General features: G+C 37.7%; 1 protein-coding gene across 2 annotated transcripts in view; it reads left to right on the top strand.

Annotated features, from left to right (window-relative positions):
- TRPM2 (transient receptor potential cation channel subfamily M member 2) overlaps window positions 1-24642 on the top strand; it is a 45444-nt gene extending 20802 nt beyond the window's left edge. For both annotated transcript variants that reach the window (XM_026701109.2, XM_087933089.1), the window contains 20 exons: window positions 141-270; window positions 1434-1579; window positions 3107-3219; window positions 4436-4649; window positions 5561-5679; window positions 6297-6429; window positions 6549-6720; window positions 7464-7647; window positions 8361-8542; window positions 12440-12572; window positions 12887-12974; window positions 13492-13579; window positions 16559-16710; window positions 17809-17885; window positions 18097-18198; window positions 19108-19194; window positions 19845-19950; window positions 21666-21767; window positions 22879-22995; window positions 23522-24642. In XM_026701109.2, coding sequence (XP_026556894.2) covers window positions 141-270; window positions 1434-1579; window positions 3107-3219; window positions 4436-4649; window positions 5561-5679; window positions 6297-6429; window positions 6549-6720; window positions 7464-7647; window positions 8361-8542; window positions 12440-12572; window positions 12887-12974; window positions 13492-13579; window positions 16559-16710; window positions 17809-17885; window positions 18097-18198; window positions 19108-19194; window positions 19845-19950; window positions 21666-21767; window positions 22879-22995; window positions 23522-23647 — 2571 coding nt within the window. In that variant the 3' untranslated portion in view covers window positions 23648-24642. The remainder of the gene's footprint in view (window positions 1-140; window positions 271-1433; window positions 1580-3106; window positions 3220-4435; window positions 4650-5560; window positions 5680-6296; window positions 6430-6548; window positions 6721-7463; window positions 7648-8360; window positions 8543-12439; window positions 12573-12886; window positions 12975-13491; window positions 13580-16558; window positions 16711-17808; window positions 17886-18096; window positions 18199-19107; window positions 19195-19844; window positions 19951-21665; window positions 21768-22878; window positions 22996-23521) is intronic.
- Window positions 24643-25165: the final 523 nt, after the last annotated feature.

The raw sequence follows: 25165 nt of genomic DNA, 5'->3' as shown, positions 1-25165 counted from the left end.
ATATAAAGAATTGAGAATAGCAAGAATCCCTGCAATCTGGGAATGTGCATTCTCCCTTCTCAAACAGACTCTCAAATTTAACACATTTCTACTTGGAGCCAGAAATATTGTTTTTGTGTTAACTTGTCCCATTGCTTCAGAGTCGAGATTGCATTGCAGCAGCATTAGCCTGCAGCAATATGCTGAAGGAACTATCTAAGGAGGAAAATGACACTGACAGTTGTGAGGAAATGCTAACCCTGGCAGAGAAGTATGAGCATCGAGCTGTAGGTGAGTCTAGGCTGGTTTTGTCGAGGTATTGTTATCACATCGTTCAACCAGGCTTTATTCAATTTCTTACAGTTATACTTGGGACAGCTATTCATACACAACTCTTTCAGCTTCAAGCAAAGAAATTGTAACAAGCTCCATTCATGTGAACATCTGTTGCTTTGATTCAGTGGTGGGATTCAAAAAAATTTTACTACCAGTTTTGTGGGCATGGCTTGGTGGGCATGGCGTGCCTTGGTGGGTGTGGCAGGGAAGGATACTGCAAAATCCCATTCCCTCCCCACCCCACTAACCTGCTTTCCAGCTCCATTCCCCTGTGCAGGGCAACAAAAGAAGACCCAGCCAATCAGCTGGGACTCGATGGGAGGCAGAGAAGAGATGGGGGTGGGGCCAGTCAGGCGGTGGTATTTGCCAGTTCTCTGAACTACTCAAAATTTCTGCTACCAGTTCTCCAGAACTGGTCAGAACTTGCTGAATACCACCTCTGCTTTGATTCCAGATAGGATAATTTCCATAGAGTATGTCAGTACTGAAGTAATATCATAGAGTTTCCCTGTTTTGCTTGCTGAAACTTCAAGCAGTAAACAATACCCAATCAAGGAACTATTAACTAAGATAAACAGTCGATCAGTATATAACAGCCTAATCAAGGATGAAACCACCAAGACCACTCCCAACACTGACAGGGCAAGCATTCAGAATATAAACTGAGAGCAAACCCCACTCCTTACTAATGATGTTACCTAGTTGGGTAATGAAAGACCTGCAAGAAAACAGCCAAGCTCAGAGAGCACCAAGGACTACAGTAATATTGTCTGTGTTATCAGATGGGCTAATAAGACCTATCTTGAAGTTAATGTTTTTAATACAGTACTGGCTTTAATAATGATGCTTGTGGTGAAAAAAATAAATGTTACTGACATATGAATTATGGATGTTATCTTTCATGATGGGAATCCCCACAAAATATAACTGATACCTTTCTACTTCTCTTTGCCTTATCTATAAAAATCAGTTATGTGTGCCCAGGGAACTTTGCTCTCTTTCAATATAAGTTACCTTATAGGCTTTTGAAGATAAAACGTCTCTGCAATCCATAGAAACAATTGGGGCAGGAGTGTGATAGGAGTTATAACTATTTCTCATCTTACTTGTTTTTCTAGGTGTTTTTACAGAATGTTATCGGAAGGATGAAGAAAGAGCTCAGCATCTCCTGATCCGGATATCTGATGCCTGGGGAAAGACCACATGCCTCCAGTTAGCTCTGGAAGGCAAAAATATGAAGTTTGTTTCTCATGGGGGTGTTCAGGTGTGACTTACTTTCTCATGATCCCTTCAGGCAACAAAGAATACAATACTTTCGTTTTGATTCCCAATCAAGGGAAAGAAGCCATTGTATTTAATGTGGATCAGATCCTGTCTCAACTGTTATATTAAATACTGGGTACCACACATTGAGAAGAATTCAGATGAATTGAAGTAGCTTTGAAAAAAAAAAGCAGGGATCGTCAGAGAACTACAAGCTACATAACATGAAAAAAGGTGGAAAAAAGTGGGAATATTTGTGCTTTGGAAGACTGTGAGAGGATATGACTGTACTCTTTTGAAAATAGATTACCCAGAAGGTCAAAACTTTTTCTCTATTATACCAGAGTGCAGAATAATGGATTTTAAAAGGATAAGTCAGATTCCTACTGAATATTTTTTAAAAAAACATGGATCTAAGTAGCTCTTGCCAGCCTTATTTATTGCCAGTTGCTCAATATGTAGCCTCTGCATATGTAACTTTTATTAAGGAATGATTGCATTGCTGAACAAACATCACCTACTATTTCCTTTTCAATTTGATCACCTTCCTTTGTTACTCCTGCAGTATTTCTCATCCTGGACAATGGACATGAACTTTAACTTCCAAAATTCACAGCAAGCTGGCTGGAGAATTCTGGAAGTTGAAGTCCACCTATCTTCCAGGTTGAGAAACATTGTGCTGGAGGATCCACCTCTCCTAGACAGCAGTGTCTATGTATTAATACACACTCACACACATCCTACTGTGGCTAAAAAAAAACCCAAGGATACAGAAACATGAATATGTTAAATATAATTCCAGTGCTTTCTTTCCACGACTCTGTAAGTGCCTATGTTATTTGCTTCTGTAGCTTCATGGCACAGGATGTTCCCTGGTTTGCACTTCAGTACGTAAACTCTGTACCAGTGAAATGGCATTGGAGAACAAATGATGATACAGTATTGTTGAGCAGGCAGGTGAAGTTGAAGTGGGGATAGGGGAATATTATGTAATGGCATCACTGTTTCATAAGCGGTATTTCTAAACCAGATGATAGCATGACTAATTTCACACTAAACAGACTTAGGTTACATTTTTGACACAATTAATCACATTTCTAAGTAGTAGCACTTTAAAAAAACATCCAAGAAAAAAATTCGGGGGGGGGGGGATGACTTCTTAAATTTTGGAAAAAACAAGAGAAAACAATGCTATTTTGGAAGCCTATATTTCTAGTCAGAAATATAGAGTCAAGCTGTCACATAGTGACCCTTCATGCCTGGATTATGTATTTCTAGTTCTGTTGTGGTTTGGCGAGATTCCTTGCTTATAGCTCAGCTCAGCATTTTGTATCATGCTTGGTTACACACATGGTGACCTCCTCTGTCCTGTTAAAACACTGCCAATGTGTATTGCATAATTAGCTATCCATTACTTAGCCATATCTTTTTATCCTAAGTCCCTTGATGAGTTCAGTCTCATTCTTCTCTGCAAACTGATTCCCATATCCAGGATATCTAACTTTCAAAATGTCACTTCTCTTTTCAGGCCTTCTTAACCAGAGTTTGGTGGGGAAAGCTGAGTGTCGATAATGGGATATGTCAGGTCATCCTGTGCATGCTCTTCTTCCCTCTTCTCTATACAGGCCTCATAATTTTCAGGTACTTGCAGAACTTGACTGTACTGTTTTATGGAAGTACAGGGAGATTTATAGGACTTTGTAACTTCATCTCACCTCCCCACTGCGCAAGATAAAAATACCACTAGGGCAAAATTCAGATGTGGGCAACCGACTAATTAACCATTTCTTCTCTAAAAAGATGATTAACTTGTATGTTATCTAATATTTATCTATCACCCTAATACCAGATTAGGGGTAATTTTTCAAGGGCCATAATAGGAACTATTGGAGGACTAACCAATAGTTCCTGGCTGTGCTCTGCCCTCTCGCCTGCAAGGTCACATGTTGACCAAGACAACAGTGGGTGGTTGAGCCCAGGTCCCCCCATGCAATGACCGCCTCCACTGCCTCCTCAGGCTGCTCCAGGCAAGAAGTGAATACTACATGGATGCAAATAGGGTCTTTCTCTCCATGCCCTCCCACAGCCACCAGCTGACTGAAGGACCAAACAGCAACTGTGCAGAGCCGGGCTGAACTTGGCTTCTTCTCCCACCCATTTATTTACATTTGATTTCTAATATCCAATCAATCTCGTGAACAGCCAAAGGACCAGACGTGGCCTGGTGGCTATAAAATGCCCAGATCTGTACTAGATGCAAGTAAAACACATCTTAGCTATTAGATGTGTTATTTTTCCTTCTACAGCCATATTGTTATCGTGTGAAACAGCTTCAGTTATGTTTTTCTACAATGTGTGTCTTTCATAAGAAAAGTCAGCTTCTTCATTTTCTAAATTGTTGAAATCCATACAATATAAAGAACAAATGGACTAGTATTTCCTATTTTCTAGTAAAATGATCCAGCAATATACAGATTTATGTCCAACTTCAAACTAATAAAACACATAATCAAATTAGTTTCATTAGCCAACAAAAACATGCACCTGTATTTTTGCTATGTCTAGATGTAGTTCCCGTGTTAACAAATGTCTTTTAAGTATGCACAACATATGGAGTATTCTTGCTATTCTAAAGTTGGCACAATTTTTAAGCTAGATATAAGCATTGTCAGCAATTATCCACGGTGAATCTTAACATGGAGGGGGTTGTCAAGGTCATTGACAAAGAGTAAGACTGCCCATGTGGTATTTCAGTCATAACCATACAGTAGACATAGTGATATATTGAAGAGGTATGCAAAATTGATTTCTTGCCATAAGTACAGCCAGGCCAATCTGCCATTCTTTCCTTTCACAGAAAAAAGAGGATCCAGCCAACTACTGGTTTAAACCGTTTCCGAGCTTTCTTCACTGCCCCTGTGGTCATCTTCCACCTCAACATCCTTTCCTACTTCAGTTTTCTCTGCCTATTTGCTTTTGTGTTGATGACAGATTTCCAGTCAACCCCATCTTGGCCGGAATATGTCATCTATTTCTGGCTTTTCTCCTTAGTGTGTGAAGAGGCCCGGCAGGTATTGTTGCACAAATCAGTACAACATTGCTCTTTAGCTTCAGACTGTTACTTGGTTGTTCAGTGTCACTGACCACTAGGAGACATTGCATTGCCATTTTCATCCTTAATGGAAACTGTCAGATGCAGGGAGCCATATGTTACACAATGGGGTTCCCAGTAGAGACTATGAACTCCATAGAATAATATACAGCTAACCATGTCTGGTAATTCCCAGTAAGGTTGAAATCAGTAATGTGGTGCTTCCTGATGGCCAATATAATTGAAAATATCTCAGAGGACATGCACCGTGTAAAAATAGAGAACTCATGTGAAATGTCCATACATGGGAGCATGACATAATATAGTACTTGTACTTCTATGCTCTGAGATCTTAAGGAAAGGTGGCCTGTATATATCATTTTGAGAGGTTATTGATTGTTCTATATGGCAGGAAAGTTTTTTCTGTAAATGGTACAAACCTACATAACCATTTAAGGACATTGCTTTCAATATCCTAATTCAAAATCAGACTAGTTTCAGTGTAATAAAAACTGTGATTTAACAACTTCAAAAATCTCTTTTAGACGAGTGCATGAGATGGGAGAACAGGGATCACTCAAGCTTATTTTCTTTTCAATATGCTGTAGATCAGGGATGTCAAACTGGTGGCCTGCAGGCCAGATGCATCATGCACTGGACATGCCCACGCCCAGTTTAGCGAAGGGAAAAAAAGTCACGTTATGTCATGTGACGACACCATGATGACACAAATTTGACACCCTGATGCAGATCATTAGCGGGATCACAATGTCTGAACCAACCCATGGTAAATCTTTTGTCTCTCTCCCTCCCCCTCCCTCCCTCTCTCCATCTCTCTGTCTCTCTTTCTCTCTCTCTCTCTCTCTCTTTCTTTCTTCTTTCTTTCTTTAGCTTTTTTGTGATCCTGATGGGTTTGGCTTGGTCAAAATGGCTTCTTTATATTTCAGTGATTTCTGGAATAAATTGGATGCATGTGCCATTTTGATCTTTATAGTTGGATTGGTCTGTAGGTAAGTCCCTGTGTATGTTATCCTATTTTTCAAAGAAAAATTTGGTGGAAGGATTGTTTCATTATGCTAATTACTATTTTAAGAAATCTACCTGATATAATGTATAAAAGAAAAAGTAATCAAAATGCAAATAATTTTCACCCAGTTTCTTTTGCTGCAAAAGCCCTAAGATCAGACTTAAGTTTATATCACATTCTCTCAACATATGCCTTAGAATTCAAATCCTTTCCTTTTAACTCTATATATGAGGAAGTTTCATTTATATGCAAATCCCCTTTGTTCACTCTTTGATCAGTTGTCCTGAATATATAGCCTTTCTGGTTAGTCTTTTTCTATAAGAGATTTACTATCCTGTTAATCCATAATTTTCTGAGTCTTTTTCATATTTTGGTTAATATGCTAAGCATACCATGAAATATTACCGTAGAGAGAATGTATGCATAATCCTTTTTGTCTGAACGATTGTTTACCTTAAGAAAAATATTACTTCATTCTGCATCCTTTGGCAATTAAGATGTCCTTATAATTAAGACCAGGAATCTTTGGGAACATCACCCCAATGTTACATTGGTAATACAATTAATGTATGTATTTTTGTTTTTATTCTTTGTGCTAAGATGGTTCCCAGAAACTTTGTACCCTGGAAGAATTGTACTATCCCTAGCTTTCATTATTTTCTGTCTGCGTCTATTGCACATATTCACAATCAGTAAAACTCTTGGTCCCAAGATTATTATAGTGAAGAGAATGGTAAGTTGTAGTTTCTATTGATAAACACCATGGAAACTTAAACATAATTTTTCATAATTCACTTTTTTTGATGAAGATGCCTGAAGACTTTCTTTCTGCTTTGTTTGGTGGGTTTACAGATGAAGGATGTCTTCTTTTTCCTTTTCCTCTTGGCTGTTTGGATAGTATCCTTTGGAGTAGCCAAACAAGCTATCCTAATCCACAATGAGAAACGGGTAGACTGGATCTTCCGAGGTGTTTTTTACCATTCATACTTGACATTATTTGGACAGATCCCCTCCTATGTTGATGGTATGGAATACAGAATTATTTTATACTCTGGATTAGCAAGTTTCAGTTTGTTTGACTGTGATAATTACAAACTATTCATCATTAAACATCTTATCCCACCAATGATCTTCTCTGAAAAGTGTTTGTACAAATTTCATAGTGTGCAAAAATCAGTAAAATTATGAATAAATGGCTGAGAGGATAGATAATTGTGAAAGATGATGCCATACTATATAAAGCTGCAGCATAAATAGAAACAATGCCATTTAGCTCATCTTTATATGAGAAAAATTTAACCAAATGAAACCCTCCCTTTTAATCCAGTTCTGGTCTGCTTAAATAACATACAACGTATGTGCCTCATGATACTCTCTTCTTAATCCCAAAACAATTACATTGCTGTGTTCCAGGGCTCATATTTTAGACTCTGGCTATAAATAGCAAGCCAACTAACCACAAGGTCCTCAGATAAGTTATGACCTGTCTCTGGCAGCATTCCAATGGCAGCAGGTCTTAATAGCTGTTCATAGTGTGTCCACATCTGAATCATCTCTCCTATTTAGCACTATCTTCTAAAAATCAGATCATAGAGGGTTGAATCAATCATCCAGGCCTTCCCATTAAATTTTTTTTAAAGCCTTTATAATGATAGTTGTTTGTATGGCAATATAGTATGTTACTTGTTGTGCATCAGGGAATTAGATGACCTTCCTCTTATTGCTGTAACTTCCAGCGCTTGTTGGCTTTACTATGTTTTCTAACAGGGGTGAATTTCAACTTTGATCAGTGCAGCCCAAATGGGACTGATCCATACAAGCCTAAATGTCCAGAGAGCAGTGAAGCCAACAAGAAGCCCATTTTTCCTGAGTGGCTGACAGTAATTTTGCTTTGCCTATACCTACTCTTCACCAACATTCTCCTTCTCAATCTCCTCATTGCTATGTTCAAGTAAGTTCCACACACGGGATTCTGTGTTGCCTGCTCATCATAGAGTGCGCTGAGGGTCACAAGAAAATAAAATAAACATGTCTGCCCCTCACATTGGTTATAACAACTATAAGCCAGTATAGACAGAAACAGACTTTTAGTATAGAACAGTATTGAACAGATTTTTAGGGATAGTGTGGGAGTAGGAATAGATTTCCAGAAGGGGGAAAAATTGAAGACTACAGGAACTAGGAGCACTACTCTGGTGACCCTGAGGACACAGATAAATCTCCAAGTGCTTCAACAACCTTCTAAAAGGATGCAAATGAGCAGCTGTCTGCAAGGAGTAGAAACCCTTCCATTCCCCACTATCCTGTCAGAGCTAAAGAAGCTTCTTGGATGAGAAGCGAAAAAACAAGGAAGTGCAGTTGCCTTCTGGAAAAAAGCATCTTTGGGACAACCTGACCTGGATGACTGAGAATCTCTACAGACTTATAGAACAGAAAGTGAACCAAAAATACTTGGCTCAGAGGCAGGTAAAGAGAGGCAGCTTTAATAAAGGTAGTAATAAACAGTTCTATAATGTCCATTCTTCCACTGCCATAAATAGAGAAGATGTTTCTGTACTGACTCTTAGTTAGTGGGATACACAGGAGAGTACCATTATGCTTTGTGTTTTCATGAGTTATGTAGAAGATTAAACTCGGTAACACATTTGCTTTTCTTCTCCCCAGTTACACATTCCAGCAGGTGCAGGAGCACACTGACCAAATCTGGAAATTTCAGCGTCATGACCTGATTGAAGAGTATAATGGCAGGCCACCAGCTCCACCACCTTTTATCCTCCTAAACCACCTACAGATATTTGTCAAGTGTGTGTTTCTTCAGAAGCCAACCACACGGCACAAGCAGCTCAGTAAGGCCCTGATATTTTGAGCCAGGCTATAACATAGTTCAGCTTCTGCCTATTAACACTTTATGACAACTTGTAATTCATTAACAATGGAAACAGAGCTAAAAAGGAGAATGAAAGAGGTGATTTTTAGAATATGGAGCATAAAAAAAAATCCGTCAGAGCTTTTTAGATCAATTAGAGGTCTCAAAGCACACCAGCACTCTGACTTAACTCATTGGTATTTCTGTCTATAAAATGCTTTTTTTTTTGTCATATAGGCTTTTTTTGCCACTGTACTTTTCTTTAGTGATGTAGTTCTCAGCACAAATGGAGGTTATCAGCCAGTCATACAACAGAATCAAAGTTCTCCAATTTACTAACTATAAACATTAACATTAATATTTAATATTATATATAATATTATATATAATAGAAGAGCAACCAGGATGATTAGGGGACTGGAAACTAAAACATACAAAGAATGGTTACAGGAACTGGACTTGGCTAGTCTAGTAAAGAGAAGGACCAGGGGAGACATGATAGCGGTCTTCCAATATTTGAGGGGCTGCCACAGAGAGGAAGGGGTCAAGCTATTTTCTAAAATGCCTGTAGGCCAGACAAGGAATAGTGGATAGAAACTGAACAAGGAGAGATTTAACCTGAGAGATTTAAGGAGAAACTTTCTGAAAGTGAGAACAATCAACCAATGGAACAGCTTGCCCTTGGAAGTTGTGGGAGTGCCATCACTTGAGCCTTTCAAGAAGAGATTGGACTGTCATTTGTCAGAAATGGTGTAGGGTCTCCCACTTGGGTGGGGGATTGGACTAGCTGACCTACAAGGTCCCTTCCAACTCTGATTATCTGTTATCTGTTAATATTCAACCAAATTTTCACTTTTTATTTTCATAATGAACTTTTAGGGTTTTTAAAAATAATTGTGGTTAAAAGGAGTGTTTTTATATTTTAATTTGTTATTGCTTAGTCAAAAACCTCAGATTTTTGTTTCAGCTGCCATTTCTCCAAGTTCTGCCATTTATAAATTTGTTTGGTAAATACAAGTTAAACAGGTATGGAGACAGTATGGACTTCCAGCTTACTCTGATATTATTCTGTTCTTTTTTTCTCCAAATTCAATTTTTATGACAGTTTCTTATTCACTGCAAAGGAGAAGACTTAAATAAACAAAGAAATTAGGAACAAAAAAGGAAATACCAATTGGCCAAACCCGAGCTTATAAATGTAAAACCTGGGTTAATGTGAAATGTTAAAAAAGTACACAATGGTAAAGCCCACTCACACATTTAGTGAACTGTCTGTTGGCTATAAAACAGTGAACAAAGCAGGTATAGAGTTTTGTTTTCCAAGGATGAAGAAATTAATATAAATGGACAGCATGTGTAAACATTAAAGAGGACCTAATTCTAGAAAGGCAATGACAAACTCATTCTTGACAAACCCCAGAAAGGCATCATAATGACCTCTCAGTTACAGCAAAAATAAAGCAGTATGTCTTAGAGCTGAAAAGGAAGGAAGGAAAGAAGGCATCTTTAGTGAAACTTATTAAAAAATACTATGGACAGAACAAGGAACTAGTCAGTCTATTTTATGTGACAAAGGAAACACTGTCTGCAGACTTTAATTTGGGTGAGGATATCAGTGTATCAAATATAGAAACTTTCCAAGAGAAATCATTTGGTCAGAAACCTATCAAATGAAAAGGATTGTGAACAGAAGAAGCTGATAGCTGATTTTATAAAAAGTATCCTTTCTATATTCCTTTTTCTGACTTTGATTTTGGCTTCCTGTGATACCATATCAATGGAAGAGGAAACCAAGAATGCTTGTAACATGAAACATATTAGAATTATCAATTCCTTCTTTGAGTTCTAGTTAGGTAAACATTCAGAAAATGGCAGAAATTTTATTAAAAGGACATTCAATATTCAGAGTATTATTTTATCTGTGTTCAATTTTAGGAGACTGCATTTGGTACAAAAACATTTTCCTATTTGGGAAAGATTTTGGACTGCTTGTCTGAAGTTATCCTCTCATGAATAACTAACAGATGTTACATTACAAGTAAATACTTAATTTTGAAGAGTATAAAAAGGCACATGTGCTAACATTACAAATGATCACATCCGTTCATTTTTACTTGTCTGTAGTTCTGGAAGACCTCTTAAGCAAGTACTTTACAAGTGTTTACACAGAAATATATTGATTGTGTGAATATTACCAGGGGTGGGATTCAAATTTTTTAACAACCGGTTCTGTGGGCATGGCTTAGTTGGTGGGCATGGTTTGGTGGTCATGTGACTGGGTTGACATGGCTTGATGGTCATGTGACTGGCTGGGCATGGCAAACTCAATATCACTCACATCAAGGCACGCTTCTCCTCGCCTGACCTCTCATGACTGTGGGGATGCTGTGACAGTCGTAAGTGTGAAAAATGGTCATAAGTCACTTTTTTCAGTGCCATTGTAGCTTTAAATGGTCACTCCACACAAGCAAAGTACCAGCAAAGGAAGGGAAAAAAACTCCAGAGAAGTTCCTGAGACAGGAAATCCAGTCCTGCCAAGAATATAACAAGGGTTAAGGGAGAGGCAGTTTCTGTAAGCAACCCCAGAATGTTTCCTTCCTGCCTTCCTTACAGGATTAGGCCAGTAATTTCTTCTAACATTCTCTGAACTGCTTAGAATGTTAACAACCTGTTCTAGCGAATAGGTGTGAACTGGTAGAATCCCACCCCTGAATATTACTAAAATAACTTATGTACTCTTTTGATTTTATTCTTGCCTGGTTTAATCTGTGATAGAATTATGGTTTTGTCTAATTAAAGATGCAATGATAAATTCTGCAAGATGTTAAGAAACTAGCATTTAGAATTATGTGGCACTCCAGGATCAAAGACAAAAAGATGTTTTGGAGCACGTATCGCGTCCCTGCAATTCTTTTTTTCCATGATTATGTGGCTGCTGGTATAAAATTTCAGAAAAAATATCCGTGTATTTAAGGAATTTGCACTACATTTCCAACTTCCAGTATTGTCTTTGGTACTTCCTATATTCTGAAGCATCCTTTTGACTTTGAATCTGAAATGTTTCATTATCATATCAATCTCAATGAAAGTTTGAGAGTATACTTGAAATCCTATAAGTATGTCTGGTGAATTAATAGAAAAATTAAAAAATATTATTTTTGAATATAGAGTAACTGCTTATTATCTTTCTGATACTTAGCAGGCTGAAATCCAAATATTTGGGATACATTATGTGAGCAGATTATGGGATAAAAAAAAAATATTCTTTGTCAGATTGAGGAAAATAATAACATATAAAATAGATGACTCCTGGAAAAGATTCCAGGAATGTTGTTGGAAAAGCTACAAATTATTGCTAAAGGCAAATTAAAAGAACAAGCATTTTTCGTACAGTCGCCAGAAGGTAAATGAAACTCAAACTAACTTTAATCTCAGTTGCATTAGATAGCATTAGCCTACCTATTATGTTTTGGAATTCAAGAGCAGTTGAAAAGGAGAATATGGTGGCTTGGAAGAGGTGATGCAGATCAGTGAATTCTGAAAGATGAGAAGAAATAATGTAAGAGAAAGAAGAGAAAGGAGCAAAGCAATAAAAGTTGATTTTGATAGGTAGAAAAAAAAAACCTAACAAAAATTATTAGATCAGCAATTCTTTGTTTCTTAAATCCACTGCTGCCAGTAATTGAAGGGTCATTACTGAGCAGTGGCCTCTACAGTATCTAATATAATTTAAACTAATGAAATCTAATCTAATTTCATCCAAGTGGCAAAACAAGTGCCACACTGTCATGATGTCCTACCCCATTGTCCGTCCATGTTGTAACTGTCAATTTTCTGAGATGAGAGCTCTATGTATTATATTTGATTTAACCTGCAGAAAAGAAATTTGAGAAGAATGAAGAGGCAGCTTTATTGTCCTGGGAGATGTACCTGAAGGAAAATTATTTGCAACTCCAACAGTCTCAACAAAAGCACACTCCTGAGCAGAAAATCCAGCACATCACAGACAGGTGAAAATTGTCTTTTCCATTTAAATAGTAATAACATCGGGTCAGCTCATGATCAAGATTGTGAAATATAATTCAGAAGAATGTGAAAGGTTTGAGTAACCCTCCTAATGCATACCTTATTTTAGGCCTTAGACTACTCCAAATCCCACTTGTCCCTAGTATTCCTATTAGGATTCAGAATACAAGATCCACATATGTTCAGTAGTGGAAGAACATTCTAACATGAGGCAGTTGATTCTGTCACAAAACCTCATGTTTGAGGGTATAATCACTCTCCCTTTGATGCTGCTTGAAATACTAATCTTTTTTTCCAGAGTGGATAAACTAACAGAAATGCTGGATCTTGATCAGGAGAAAACGATGAAGCTATTGGAACAAAGGTTGTTACACTTGGAAGAACAGGTAAGGTTGATTTCTGAAGCTTCCATCCTGCCTTTTAGCTTAGCCTAGTTGGAGAATATTGAAAACTTATGCAAAGCATGGGCCCATCTGGACACAAGGCAGCTCTTCGAGAACTGGAAAGCATATAAGGCTGTTTCATGTCAGCCATGCTACAGTATTTAAAAAGAACACTGTGTGCTTTCAGAAGTTAAGGCATTTCTGCAGACCCCCATATTCTTCTAAAGCTTCTTTTAGTCATTAAATTCCTAGTGTTAGGCAATAGGGCAAGTTGTGGATTAAGCTACATCCTGGTAATAAGCTACATTATACAAGCAGGCACATATCTCAGTTGGAGAGCCAATTTTTAATGGTCTCTTGTAAAAAGGTTGTACTACATGAACCAACATTATAAACACTTTAGAGTTCTTTCTTGTGGCCTAGATTCACTTATCAGCCATGTCTGCCAACGTTCCTTCTTGAAAGTCACTTTTTAATGAATGTAGTAATTAACAAGTGCAATGAATTGCTTCTTCTCTAGACATTCCAATTTGCAAAGGGATTACAATGGATTGTTCAATCGTTGTCTAACAGTGGGTTTGGTACAGAGGAAGATATTCCTGTTTTAGGTATGTTTTCCTGCAAGCACATACCTCTGAGAACCATTTTGCATTAGATTTTTATTTTGGTTTACATGTATGTATCATTTTTCATTTCATAAATGGGAACTTACTCTTTCTTTCCCACTTTATATTTTGGGGAAAAAACAATAATGCACACACATCCTTTATAGTAGAACTGTGATGTATATATATATTTACTTGCTAGAATTTGAATATAAAATATATCACAAGAAGTAAACAAAGAATTCTTACCATTCCAAGTTATATTTTGTTCTGCTCATTTGGCCTCATTTGAAGATGAATGTAGATTTTCTTAGCACTCATTCACATTATATAATAATGACCATATACCTCAGATATAATGGCATCTTGAGCAGAATTTTTCTTGAAGATAGCAGATCTCTCATTTGCTATATTACTTCCTGCATAAATATTCACTGTGCTGTGTTGATCCTTATTGCACTGCTGAATCATCTTTGCCTGAGAAACTCTCTGATATAATTAAGGTACTGGATTGCAATGAGGGGAAATTTAGGTTCTTCACTCAGTGTGAAGCTCATTAGGTGACTTCAGGTTATTTGTTCTCTCTCTCTCTGGCTTCCTAGAAAAAATGAGAAGAAATCTTATATGCACCACATTAAGTTTTTAAATCTGAAAGAGGAAAAGCAATATGTGTCTTCAGCATTGGGCCTTTCTCAGAAGGGAAGACTGCTTAAATCAAAATGTTAGAATTTGTATCAATTGCTTATCTGTCTCTGTGTGTGTGTGTGTTTTCTGAGGCTTTCGCGGGTATTTGTATGTGGATCTTTGGTTATTCGGGTTTTCTCCGGCGTAAAATTGGAAGTATCTAGGTGACGTTTCGATGAAGTCTCATTCATCATCTTCAGACACATCTTGTGTCTTTGGCTTTGTGCTTCTCGGAGTATGTATGTGGCCAGGCATGAAGTCCCCTGTGCATTATGCCCGGCCACATACATTGGACAGACCAATAGAAGAATTAGTACCCACTTGGATGAACACAAAAATGCAGTAAAAATGCTAGAACACATTTCCTCACTAGTCCAACACATGAAAGCCACAGGTCATAGCATCAACTTCAATGGCACCAAAACCCTAGCCACTATAGAAAACCCCAGCCACAGAATTATCAGAGAAGCCATGGAGATTGAAAAAAGACCTGAAAGCATGAGTAGAAGAGATGATTCCACCAGACTGTCAATTATTTGGAAGCCTGCACTCACAAACAAAAAACATCTCCACACCACTAGCCAGGCAAACACCTGGGCACAAACAGATCCCCCCTGATACCTCCAGCTCAAACACACCCCAACCAGGCACCCAGATGAAACCTAGCTTCCTAACAAATGACAGCCATCCATTTACTTGGAGCCAAGCTGCACTAAAGGCCTCCAATACAGGAACACAATATTGCCAGCCAATCAAGACACAAAAAGAGCCATAAAACAGACAGAAGATATTAGAAACACCAATCAAGCAGAACACAGCAAACTCTAAGACCAATAAACACAGACCAAGATTCCCAACCTATCAGGATGAAGAAAAAACCATTCTGGCGCAGCAATAGGCTAGCCCCAAATTTAAAACTGAAACAACTATAAAAGTCTGACTCACAAACGAACACAATACAGAAGCCTGATGATGGCAGATGAGATTCTGCCGAAACGTTGCGGCTTATATACTATATTATATTTGATTGTTTATTATGTTTACCACTAGATTCAACAAAAGGGAATCTTGGTGATTTATAATACAAAAATATAAAAACAGAATAAAAACATAACCGTCAATAAAAACACAACAATAAAAAGAGTAAATGAATCCTCAGAGATCTTCTGGTACATGTTTTTATTTCTGAGCCCAACAGTGAGAATGGCAATGTAATCTCAAAAGGGAGGTGTTCCACAGCATGGGAACTGCAAGAGAAAAACATTGATTGTAATCCCATCTCTTTCAGTTCCATATGTCAGCAGAAAATCCATATTGGGTAAGTTGGGTGGGCCACCCCATGTGTCACATATTTCTGAGTGGTCTTCAGAGGCATCCCCATAAGGAGAGTATTGTGGTAAATCAAATTGTTGGTGATAGTAACATGAGTTTCTATGGCAAGTCCCTTAAGGCATCAGACTAGAAACAAGTGAGTTTTAGTGCTGCTTTAGGCATGAAAAACTGGCTGGGTGATTTTGGACCAATCATTTTCTGTCAGCCCACCCCACCTCACAAGGGTTGTTGTGAAGAAAATATGAGGAGAAAAGGAGTATTAGATATGGTCACCACCTTAAGTTATTTATAAACAGTGGAGGTATTATGTATAAATTAATAAAAATATCTCTTCTATCCATGGTCTTTACTTGGCTGTCAAGTGGTAGCTATGAATCGAGGACTCTCGGGTCATGGATCTGCTGTTTCAAGGGGAGCTTTGCCCCTTCAAGAATTAGAAAGAATAAAATAAACAATATATTACATAAATATAATCCTATAGTCTGTTCGAGGACCTATGTGGATTGGGGATTATGGGAGCTGAACACCTAATATAATTAGAGAAAATGGGTAAAACTGAGGTACTTCACTTGCCTTTATAATATGTGTTTCTTATCCAAGATTAAATATGCTAGTGTAATGAAAGATATTACTCTATCTTAGAAGAGTTAAGTCAGTGTTCTCCGATCTTTCTAGCTCAGCAGACTGGTGGAGGCAAAGACGGGTGGAGGGGAGAGGGGATGGTTTTGTATATGCATGCCACTTTCACAAATGCAGCTTCACACTCACACACGTGTGCACTTGCCTACCACCTCCATGGCCCGATTCCAATTGGGCTGCACCTGGCACCAGACCACAGACTGAGAGTTTGGGACCCCTGGTGTCATTAATGGTTCTCAAGTGCAAATAGATCTTTTCCCAAAATTATGGAAAATGTTGATTGATGATACATATGATAAATAGAATTCTGTGGTGGGTGGGTTTCAGTCCCTAGCAGGGCTGCTGAAACAAAGGAGCAGCAAGCAGAGGAAGTCTCGGAATCTTTATTCATCCTGTCCCATGTGAGTTCTAGGAACCTCCTATATCCCAAGTCTACTACCATTCGCTTCCCTGTGCCGGATGAGAAGGTGCCATGGGAGGTAGGAACCTTAAATTTAGACAGTTGGTTCTGTTATTCTGATTAATGCTAAATGGACCAAGTGTTTACTTAAATTATCTTCTTACTAAACAAATCTGAATTCCGTGCTACGGATCTCCTATAACAAGAATTCTACATAAATTCACCTGTCTACAATTCTGAAAATTCTGGAAAACTATAAACTAAATACCTATACAATGAAAAAAAAATATTTGGCGGAATCTGATCACCCTTAGAGGCCTTGGCTCTGAACTCAGTTTGTAAATGGAGAAATTATATGCTCGGCAAATGCTTGTAGAAAAGTAATGGATAGTATCTGATTACAGTGAGGATATAATGCTTGCTGAAAGAAATAAAAACGTCTGTGTAAAGAGCACGCCTTTCCCCATTTTGTTATATGGAATTGAAAGTTGAATATGTTAAAAATCAATCAACTGAACGCAGTAGGAACGGAATGCTTTAGAAGTGAGTGTGATAAAAAAGAGATTGGATCAAGAATTAATAGGTTATGAATATGGCTTGAATAAAAAAGTGAAAGAAAAGTAGAAAAAAGTATGTAGAGGTGATTTTATCCAATAGCAAAAATGAATAAGGATTGAATTGTAACAGACTACAATGTGAAAAATGGGAAGTCCAGAAGGAGTTAATAGAGATCCTTTAAAAGAGAGCTGAGAAACCTAAAGAACACAAGCAATGTATAAACACTATATGGACATGATGGAAGCAAGGCTAAAAAAAGATATTCAAATGTGTAGCAAATGTGTTGCCTTAAGTAGATTTTGCTTCCTTTTCTTTTGTTTCCTTTTCTTGTCTCATGCATATACATATAACTATTGCTCATGCATGAGCAACCATGTTTGTTTATTATAAAGTATGCATATTTTCATCTTACAAGAATACAAGAACAACAAAGCAGAACACTACAACAATAGGAAAAAATATGGTATCGTATAGTACCTGATCTGCTAGGCCTAAGGAAATTCAGAAAGAAATTCAGTTTTCACTTTGGAATTCTCCAAAATACCTCGTAATTGAAATGAGAGTACATGTTGCTATGCACAATTCTGAAGTCTAAAGTAACCTTTTTTTCCCCTGGCAGACAGAGTTCGATATCTATAATCCGCCCTTCTATAGTCCTGAAACACAAGAGGATATCACACCAAAGTTCCTGAGAGAGTAAGTGCTCTTATAGCTGCTTCCTACCACTAGCTTCCTCTCACTATACCTGGCCATTGTCTTTTTTTTAATGGAGCTGCTGCTTCTGTTTGCTTCTATCACAAATATTCTACTGATTATTTTTTTGTTACATTGAGGTCCTTTGGTTTAAAAGTTGCGTTTCACTGGCCAAAGATGCTAAAAAGATAAAAGTTTTGCTCCTATCTTCCAGCAATTTGGAAAACCTTTCAAGAATAAACTTCAACAGCCTGGATGGAGAGATCAACAGGCAGAGTTTCCATGGCACTTATACTGTTGAGGGTGGCCTGCCACTGTAAGTCCCACAGAGGGAATCTTGGTTACTGTCTCCACTTTGTGCTGAAAATTAGTTAACATGAGAATTTAGAAGTCAGAGTCCCATCATGGATGTGCTGAATGTTTATGCTTGAACTCATATATCCCATTTCAAGTGCAGCGGTTATAGCAGATAACAAAAGAAGCGATTTGGAAGAATCTTATTCAGGAAATTGCTCTCCTTTTCAACTTCATAGTAGTTTGATCAAGATATTTTGAGAGTGCACATTCCAGAGTCAAATTATAGGTGCAATATATTTTGTTCAGCATTTAAAAGAAAGCCGGGTTACTTTTACACAGAGATTTTCTTGATAGGAGATTATAACAATTAGGCTAGTAAAAGAATCAGGTGAAAATGTTCAGTGTCTTCAAAACAAAAGGCTCATAGCCAGAGAGGCTGAACTTCACTGTTGTGAAACATCTCTGATTCCTTAAGGGTTCCTAAGAGACATAATCAATTACTGTGATACTTCATTGGAAGGCAGCCTTTCTCTTTCAGCAGATTGTCTAGAGATGGGTTACTCCATAGGGAAAGGCAGGCCAGTCAAATAATACTGTTTTAGTTGAATGGTGGTCAATCCAAATGCCTTTTCCTCAGTAATTCGGCTTTTCTTCAAGTGTAAGTACTAGTGAGCCTTAGTTCAAACTAAATCTGTGTTAATAACTGCTTAGCTCAGGGGTCTCCAACCTTGGCCTGTGGACTTCAACTCGGCTGAGGAATTCTGGGAGGTGAAGTCCACAAGTCTTAAAGTTGCTAAGGTTGGAGACTCCTGGCTTAGCTTATCGTTCTGACCTCTCCTTGAACATTTGTTTCCAGATGGGAGTTCCCAGGGGAAGGGCAGCATCTCTATGGCCCTAGCTCATGACAGAACTATTGTTTCTCTTTCAGAAATCCCATGGGCAGGACAGGCTTGAGGGGCCAAGGAATCCTTAGGTTCTTTGGACCCAATCATGCCTTGCATTCAGTTGTGACACGGTGAGGAAATTTTATGTGCTTCTTTTGTAATGTGTTTTTATTTTAATTCCTGTTTTATACCCATCCAGAGATTAGAAGCAGACATCTTGTTTCCTCAGATCAGCATTGTGAACTACATTCCACTTTTCACCACACTTCTGAGCCTTAGGTGTTGACAGCAGCACCTTGGCAGCTTAAATGTGGTATCCATGGCAACAGGAGGGGGGGGGAAACCTTGGATGCTCATGATTTGAAGCATGAGCAGAAGCTGCATGTAGTTTCAAAAGACTTTTTCTCATTATCAAAAAGCAGAACATTCATCTTAAGTTTTTAGTTTATGATTTATTGAATAAATATTTGATGCTGAATAGGACAGAGATACTGGAAAAATCTATCACAATGATTTTTAACTACTATGCAGAGGTTTATATCTACTTTCAGTGTGTGTGTGTGTGTGTATGTGTGTGTGTGCATAATGAATATCTGACTGATATAATAGAGTTTGATTATATATACAATACATATTTAGAAAAAAATACATTTGTATTCTGCTTCTCATCCAGATAACAATCAGAGCTCATTTTATTTTAGCATTATAGATTTCTTCATATACCTTTTGATTTCTTCATGTACCTTGATACAACAGCAAGCTATACTCTCTTTTTTTATAGTTGGCGAAGGAATGTTGATGGATCCATTTATAGAAAAAACTTGAAGAAAATGCTGGAAGTTTTAGTGGTCAATTTCCCTTTCTTGGATAATTGGGTTTTACTTGGGGTAAGCATATATGGGGCAGTCTATCTTCAATAAGATCTAAGTTGGTAATTTAATAAAATCATGCCAATTAGTAATATGTACTTTTAACACAACAAACTATGTCTATTGGTAGTCCTTGACTTAAAGCTGTAATTGAGCCTAAAATTTCAGTTATGTAATGCTGGTAGTTAAGCAGATCATCTGATCTTACTTTCTCTGTTATGGGCATTAAGCACAAATGGCAGTTCTAAAACAAATACTATGGGCATTAAGCAAATCCATTGTCTGCAGTGGGCATTTTTGTCTGAAAGCACAAGTAAATGTGTTGTCCTGCAAAAAATGTTGAAAATCATGGTCACCACAGGATGGTGCATAAGTGTGAGTCAGTTGCTAGGCACACAAAATGCAATAATGTGACCATGGGGGGTAGCCATCAAAATTTTGAACCCAGGTCATAAGTGGACCCACAGAGTTCCATTGTAACTGTGAACAGTCACTAAGCTGAGGACAATAAGCTGAGGAGAATGGAAAATAAGCCAAGGACCACACTTATGAAGAAAATAAAAGTATGGCTGCCTTCTGAAATTTTCCATAATAAAACATATAAGTTGGGTATATTTTTCATTATGTGGATAAGAATGTGTTCTGTGCTGTAGACTGAATTTGATTCCAATGAAGTGGCATGTGTGCACAAATCTTACTTACTTACCTCCTTCAATTCAACCACATAGAAACAAAAAAAAAACCCAAAATGATGGGTTCATCTAATCTACAGGCCCTGTGCTTGAGGAAACATCCTAATTTTTAAAGATTATGAAATATCAAATGGATTGATCTCAGCATGCAGGCCTATCTATCCAGAACTAGTAACTTGGGGATAAACAATTGGAGAAAAGTATAAAGAGCTTTATGGGATGCAATCATAGAATGCAATATGGGTCTACTGAGGTACATTCATAACTGCCCATGCTACTGCATACTGCAGCTGATTTTCTATGTAGAGTTCACTGCAGTAATTCATTTAGGAGGCAATCAAGGCCTCAGTGATCTTTAGTAATGCTTTCCAATTCAGGAAACCACACAATTGGTATAGAGGACAATCTATGCACAAAGCCCTTCTGGCTCTGGCTGCTACTTATTCCTCAAATAGCAGCCACATTTCCTGGAGGATCCCCATATTGTGTACCAGTTCTGCCTGGGGCAAGGCAACCCTACAAAGAGCTAAAGGATGGTAAATCTCCATATATAAGGGGGCCTTAAAATCAAAATCGGTCCAGTTTGCTTGGGTCAAATTGAAGCATGGTCTTCCCTGTTTAGATCGCCACACTTCCAACACCAGAACCTCAATAGTATCATGATATGCCCTGAAGGTAGAGATGTATAATTAAAATCCTCGATTTTAATATGTCAGCAAAGGTTACTTACCTGCACCTCAGAGATTTATCATTTTATTAAGTTTATTAGGCCCACCCCAGCAGGTTCTGACGAGTTCTGGAGAACCAGTAGCAGATATTTTGAGTAGTTTAAAGAACAGGCAAATACCCCCTCTGACTGGAGATTTTACAATATCCTTCCCCTGCCACGCCCACCAAGCCACGCCCACAGAACCGGTAGTAAAAAAAATTGAATCCCACCATTACAAAACTGCCAACTGAACGGAAATTTCTGTTTTCTATAGCATTACAGTTAATAGAATGTGTGCCTCGTGCACTAAATAATGCTTTGATTCTTTCCAGGGATCTCTAGAACCTGGGGAAGCATTGCCACAAAAAATAAAACAGGTCCTGAGACGAGAGTTCTGGCCACAATTTCAGAAATTGCTGAATCAAGGAACAGAGGTATTTGGCCATGAAGTTGTGGCTTGATAAAAGTGGAGAAGAGTCTTATAGAATTGTTGGTGAACATTAGCCATTTTTCCCACTATCTTCTTAAAGGCATGACAGTTGTAGAGAATTGCACTTATGATGCTGGGGTCATATAGGGCCTAAATGTGGACACAACATCGAATGAATCATGTTTTTTAAGATGACATTTTAACAATACAGAAATTTTACATTTTGTAAAATTTTGCAGTATTTTGCAGTTTACCGAAGACACAGCATAGGTCATACACATTTTGTTTATTGATATTAGGAAGAAGTTCTGTATGTAATGATGTAACCATATTATATAAGGTCCAAATATTTAGCAAAGTAGACTTTTTAATCCATTTTCACAAGCCTGTAATCAATCAATGATTTAACCAATATAGGAGAATATATATAGGTCAGGGTTGGGTCTTCGTGCTAGCTTAAGTTGCTTTTTTGCCAACTTTTCATTAACCAGGTAAGGTAACATCATTAGTGTGAAGGAGAGTGCAGTGGGTGGCTATTTAAATATAGTACTTTGCTCTGTCATTTTGTTGGGGATATGCTTCTTCTTTGATGGTTCCTGGTTTTGGGTATTATTTCTTCCCTGATTATTTATCTGATATTGTTTCCAGCTTTTTTTTGTGTTGGCTGCTGGAGGAGATATGTTCTAAGGCCTAGGCTGTTTCCTTCCTTCCTGGGTTTTTGATTGTCTTTTAGATAGTATATAAGCACTTTTGGATTTGGCTTGATATAAAATGTTACAGTTTATCAGTTAAAATTGGGGTTGATTTTATCCATGTGTTATATGGCACTATAAAAACTCCTTAATCTCACAACACACATCAGAAACAGAAAAATGTCTTCTATTCTAGGGCATCTGAGCTAAAGGTATTTCCTATAGTACAATAATAGTACCACCAGCATCCTTTCCAGAAGGAATGGTACTTTTTAAATATTTACTTCTATACACCTTTGTGACAATTGTTCTTTAGATTGATAAGGAACTGTTCTATCCTCTGAATGATACCAGCCTGTCTTTTCTCTATTTTGTCTTATCCTCTATTATTACATTATCTCCCTGAATCCTATCTTCTTCCAGATATATAAAGGGTACATAGATGATCCAAGGAATACAGACAATGCTTGGATAGAGACAGTAGCCATCAGTGTACATTTTGAAGATCAGAATGATGTCGAAATGAAGCGTCTGAACTCAGTATGTGTCACCAGGTCACTTCTTACCATCATGCTATCCTCAAGATGCAAATTCTAAGATTCTGTGAACAAAACCCAGGGTGGTGGATCCCCAGGGAGATAGATGAAGGGTCCAAGGAAATTTAGGAAAGCACTCTGAAAGGCGAAAGACAAAATCATGGTAAAGAAAGAAGAGAAATTGTGCATCTGTGTGTGTGTGTGTGTGTGTGTGTGTGTGTGTACATGCATGCATGTGTATGAAATAGATAGAGAATGGATCACAATTCCTTACACTGTAATAAGAGGAACATTTAGCAGGTCTACTGCAGACACAGTCATATACACAGTATTGTATATGCAAAGAGAAATAGTGCAGACCTTAAAAGTGATTTTTATTCTCATCGATCTCAGATTAATAGACTCACTGAGGTTTTTGAGGTAATCTACTCATATCACATGTTCCAAAGCTGTTTCCTTCTAGCTTTCATGAGGCTGCAGGGAAACTAATTGTAATAAAAAAAAAATCTGTCTGGGATTTCTTTCTCCAGTTTCTCCAGGGTTGTGACTTTGAAGTGATGGTGCGATGGCAGGTGGTGGACAAGAAGATCCCCCTTTATGTCAATCACAAAGAACTTCTGAGGAAAGCAACTGTCCTTTTGGGAGCATATTTCTAATGGCCAAGAGCAACATTAAATTTTGCATTTGCATTTCTTTCTCAGTTCTTTCTAGCTGCAGTAAACCAAACGGTATCCTGCTTTTCAGCAAATCTCTTTAGAATATTTTTCCATTCCAGCTGAACATAGAAATGAAATTCTTCTTGAGTTGGCCAAAAATGTATGCTTGTTTGAACTGCAAAAAAAGAAGGGTTAGAGCTTTCTTTCATTATACTGAAACCCGGAATTCCCTTTCTAGAAATGCTACACATATTCCTGCGGATCATGTAGAAGTAATGGACATCAGGGCTCTGGGTAACCTTATACATTTGTAAAATATACAATAAAGTGAATTGTAATTTATCTTGTAATACTATTTAATACGATTAATAGCACGGGAATAAGCAATCGCTGCCTTCAAATTGCACACAGCATCGCTTCTCATCCAAGAAGCAAAAGGGAATGTGGTAGTATTTTTCAAATAACTTGAAAGGAGGGCAGAAGGGCACAACATCACAAATCCTGAATTGAAGCATATTTTTCCTGTTTTTGTTTTTGTTTTCCTTCTGAAGAAAGGCACAAATAGTGTGGGAATCTAGTTCAAAGGAAACCTGAAAAAATCTAGATTCCAATTTTCTGGGTACTGTCTTAACTGTCACTTCAGCAGACAATTGGCCATTATGCTCAATGTCCAAAGTCTCATTCATTTTTTAGCTAGATATGCATTGCCTTGAACTTTGTGAGATCCTCTATCTCTGCCTGAAACGTTAAAGCAAGCTACAGGTAGCTTAATTCACAACTCTGTGAGTTTGTGAGGATCTTTTGTGAATATCTCATGTCTTTCAGTGGTGGGCTATATTGCTTGGCTTCCTGAATCTTCCCCTCTTTTGAAAAGAATAGCGATATCCTTTGTACACAACTGAAGTTGCTGTTGATTTATTTAAAAGTGAGCTATTTATGCAAATACATCCACACACTCAAATTCATCTGCCCATATTTGAAATAAATAAAATACATCAACGCACATAAAATATAGAAAATGTTTCAATAATTGAATCAGTTTCTCAAAACATTTAAAAGCTTGCCTCCATTAAAAGCACAGTGCTATACACCACAGTCAAAATAACAGATTAACAAAATGGGGAGACAAATCAAGTAACTCAAAGCCATTGTGAAATGAATCTCAGCTAACAAAGACTAACTGAGCCTAGATTTCTTTTTTTTTAAAAAGTTATGCCTTCCCCAAAAGCACAGTTGATGACTTAAAAACACAAAGTACCTCTTAAACCACTTGCTCAAAATTTGTTTATCTACCACCCTAAAAACTGCTGGAATTAAAGATTTCAATGAATTGGCTAGTCATGGAAGATTATAAGTCTTCCTCAGTGGTGGGACTCAAATAATTTAACAACTGGTTCCCTGATCTAATGATTTCTTCCAACAACCAGTTCACCACACTGCTCAGAAAGTTAACAACTGGTTCACCCAAACTGGTGGAACTGGCTGAATCCCACCACTGGTCTTTCTTCTCTTCCCTCT

The sequence above is a fragment of the Pseudonaja textilis genome, chromosome 4, assembly GCF_049901715.1.
Source record: "Pseudonaja textilis isolate UNSWEBS1 chromosome 4, rPseTex1.2, whole genome shotgun sequence".
Classification (NCBI taxonomy): domain Eukaryota; kingdom Metazoa; phylum Chordata; class Lepidosauria; order Squamata; family Elapidae; genus Pseudonaja; species Pseudonaja textilis.
The sequence above is the reverse complement of the archived record's forward strand: the minus strand, read 5'-3'. Positions and strand labels throughout refer to the sequence as shown.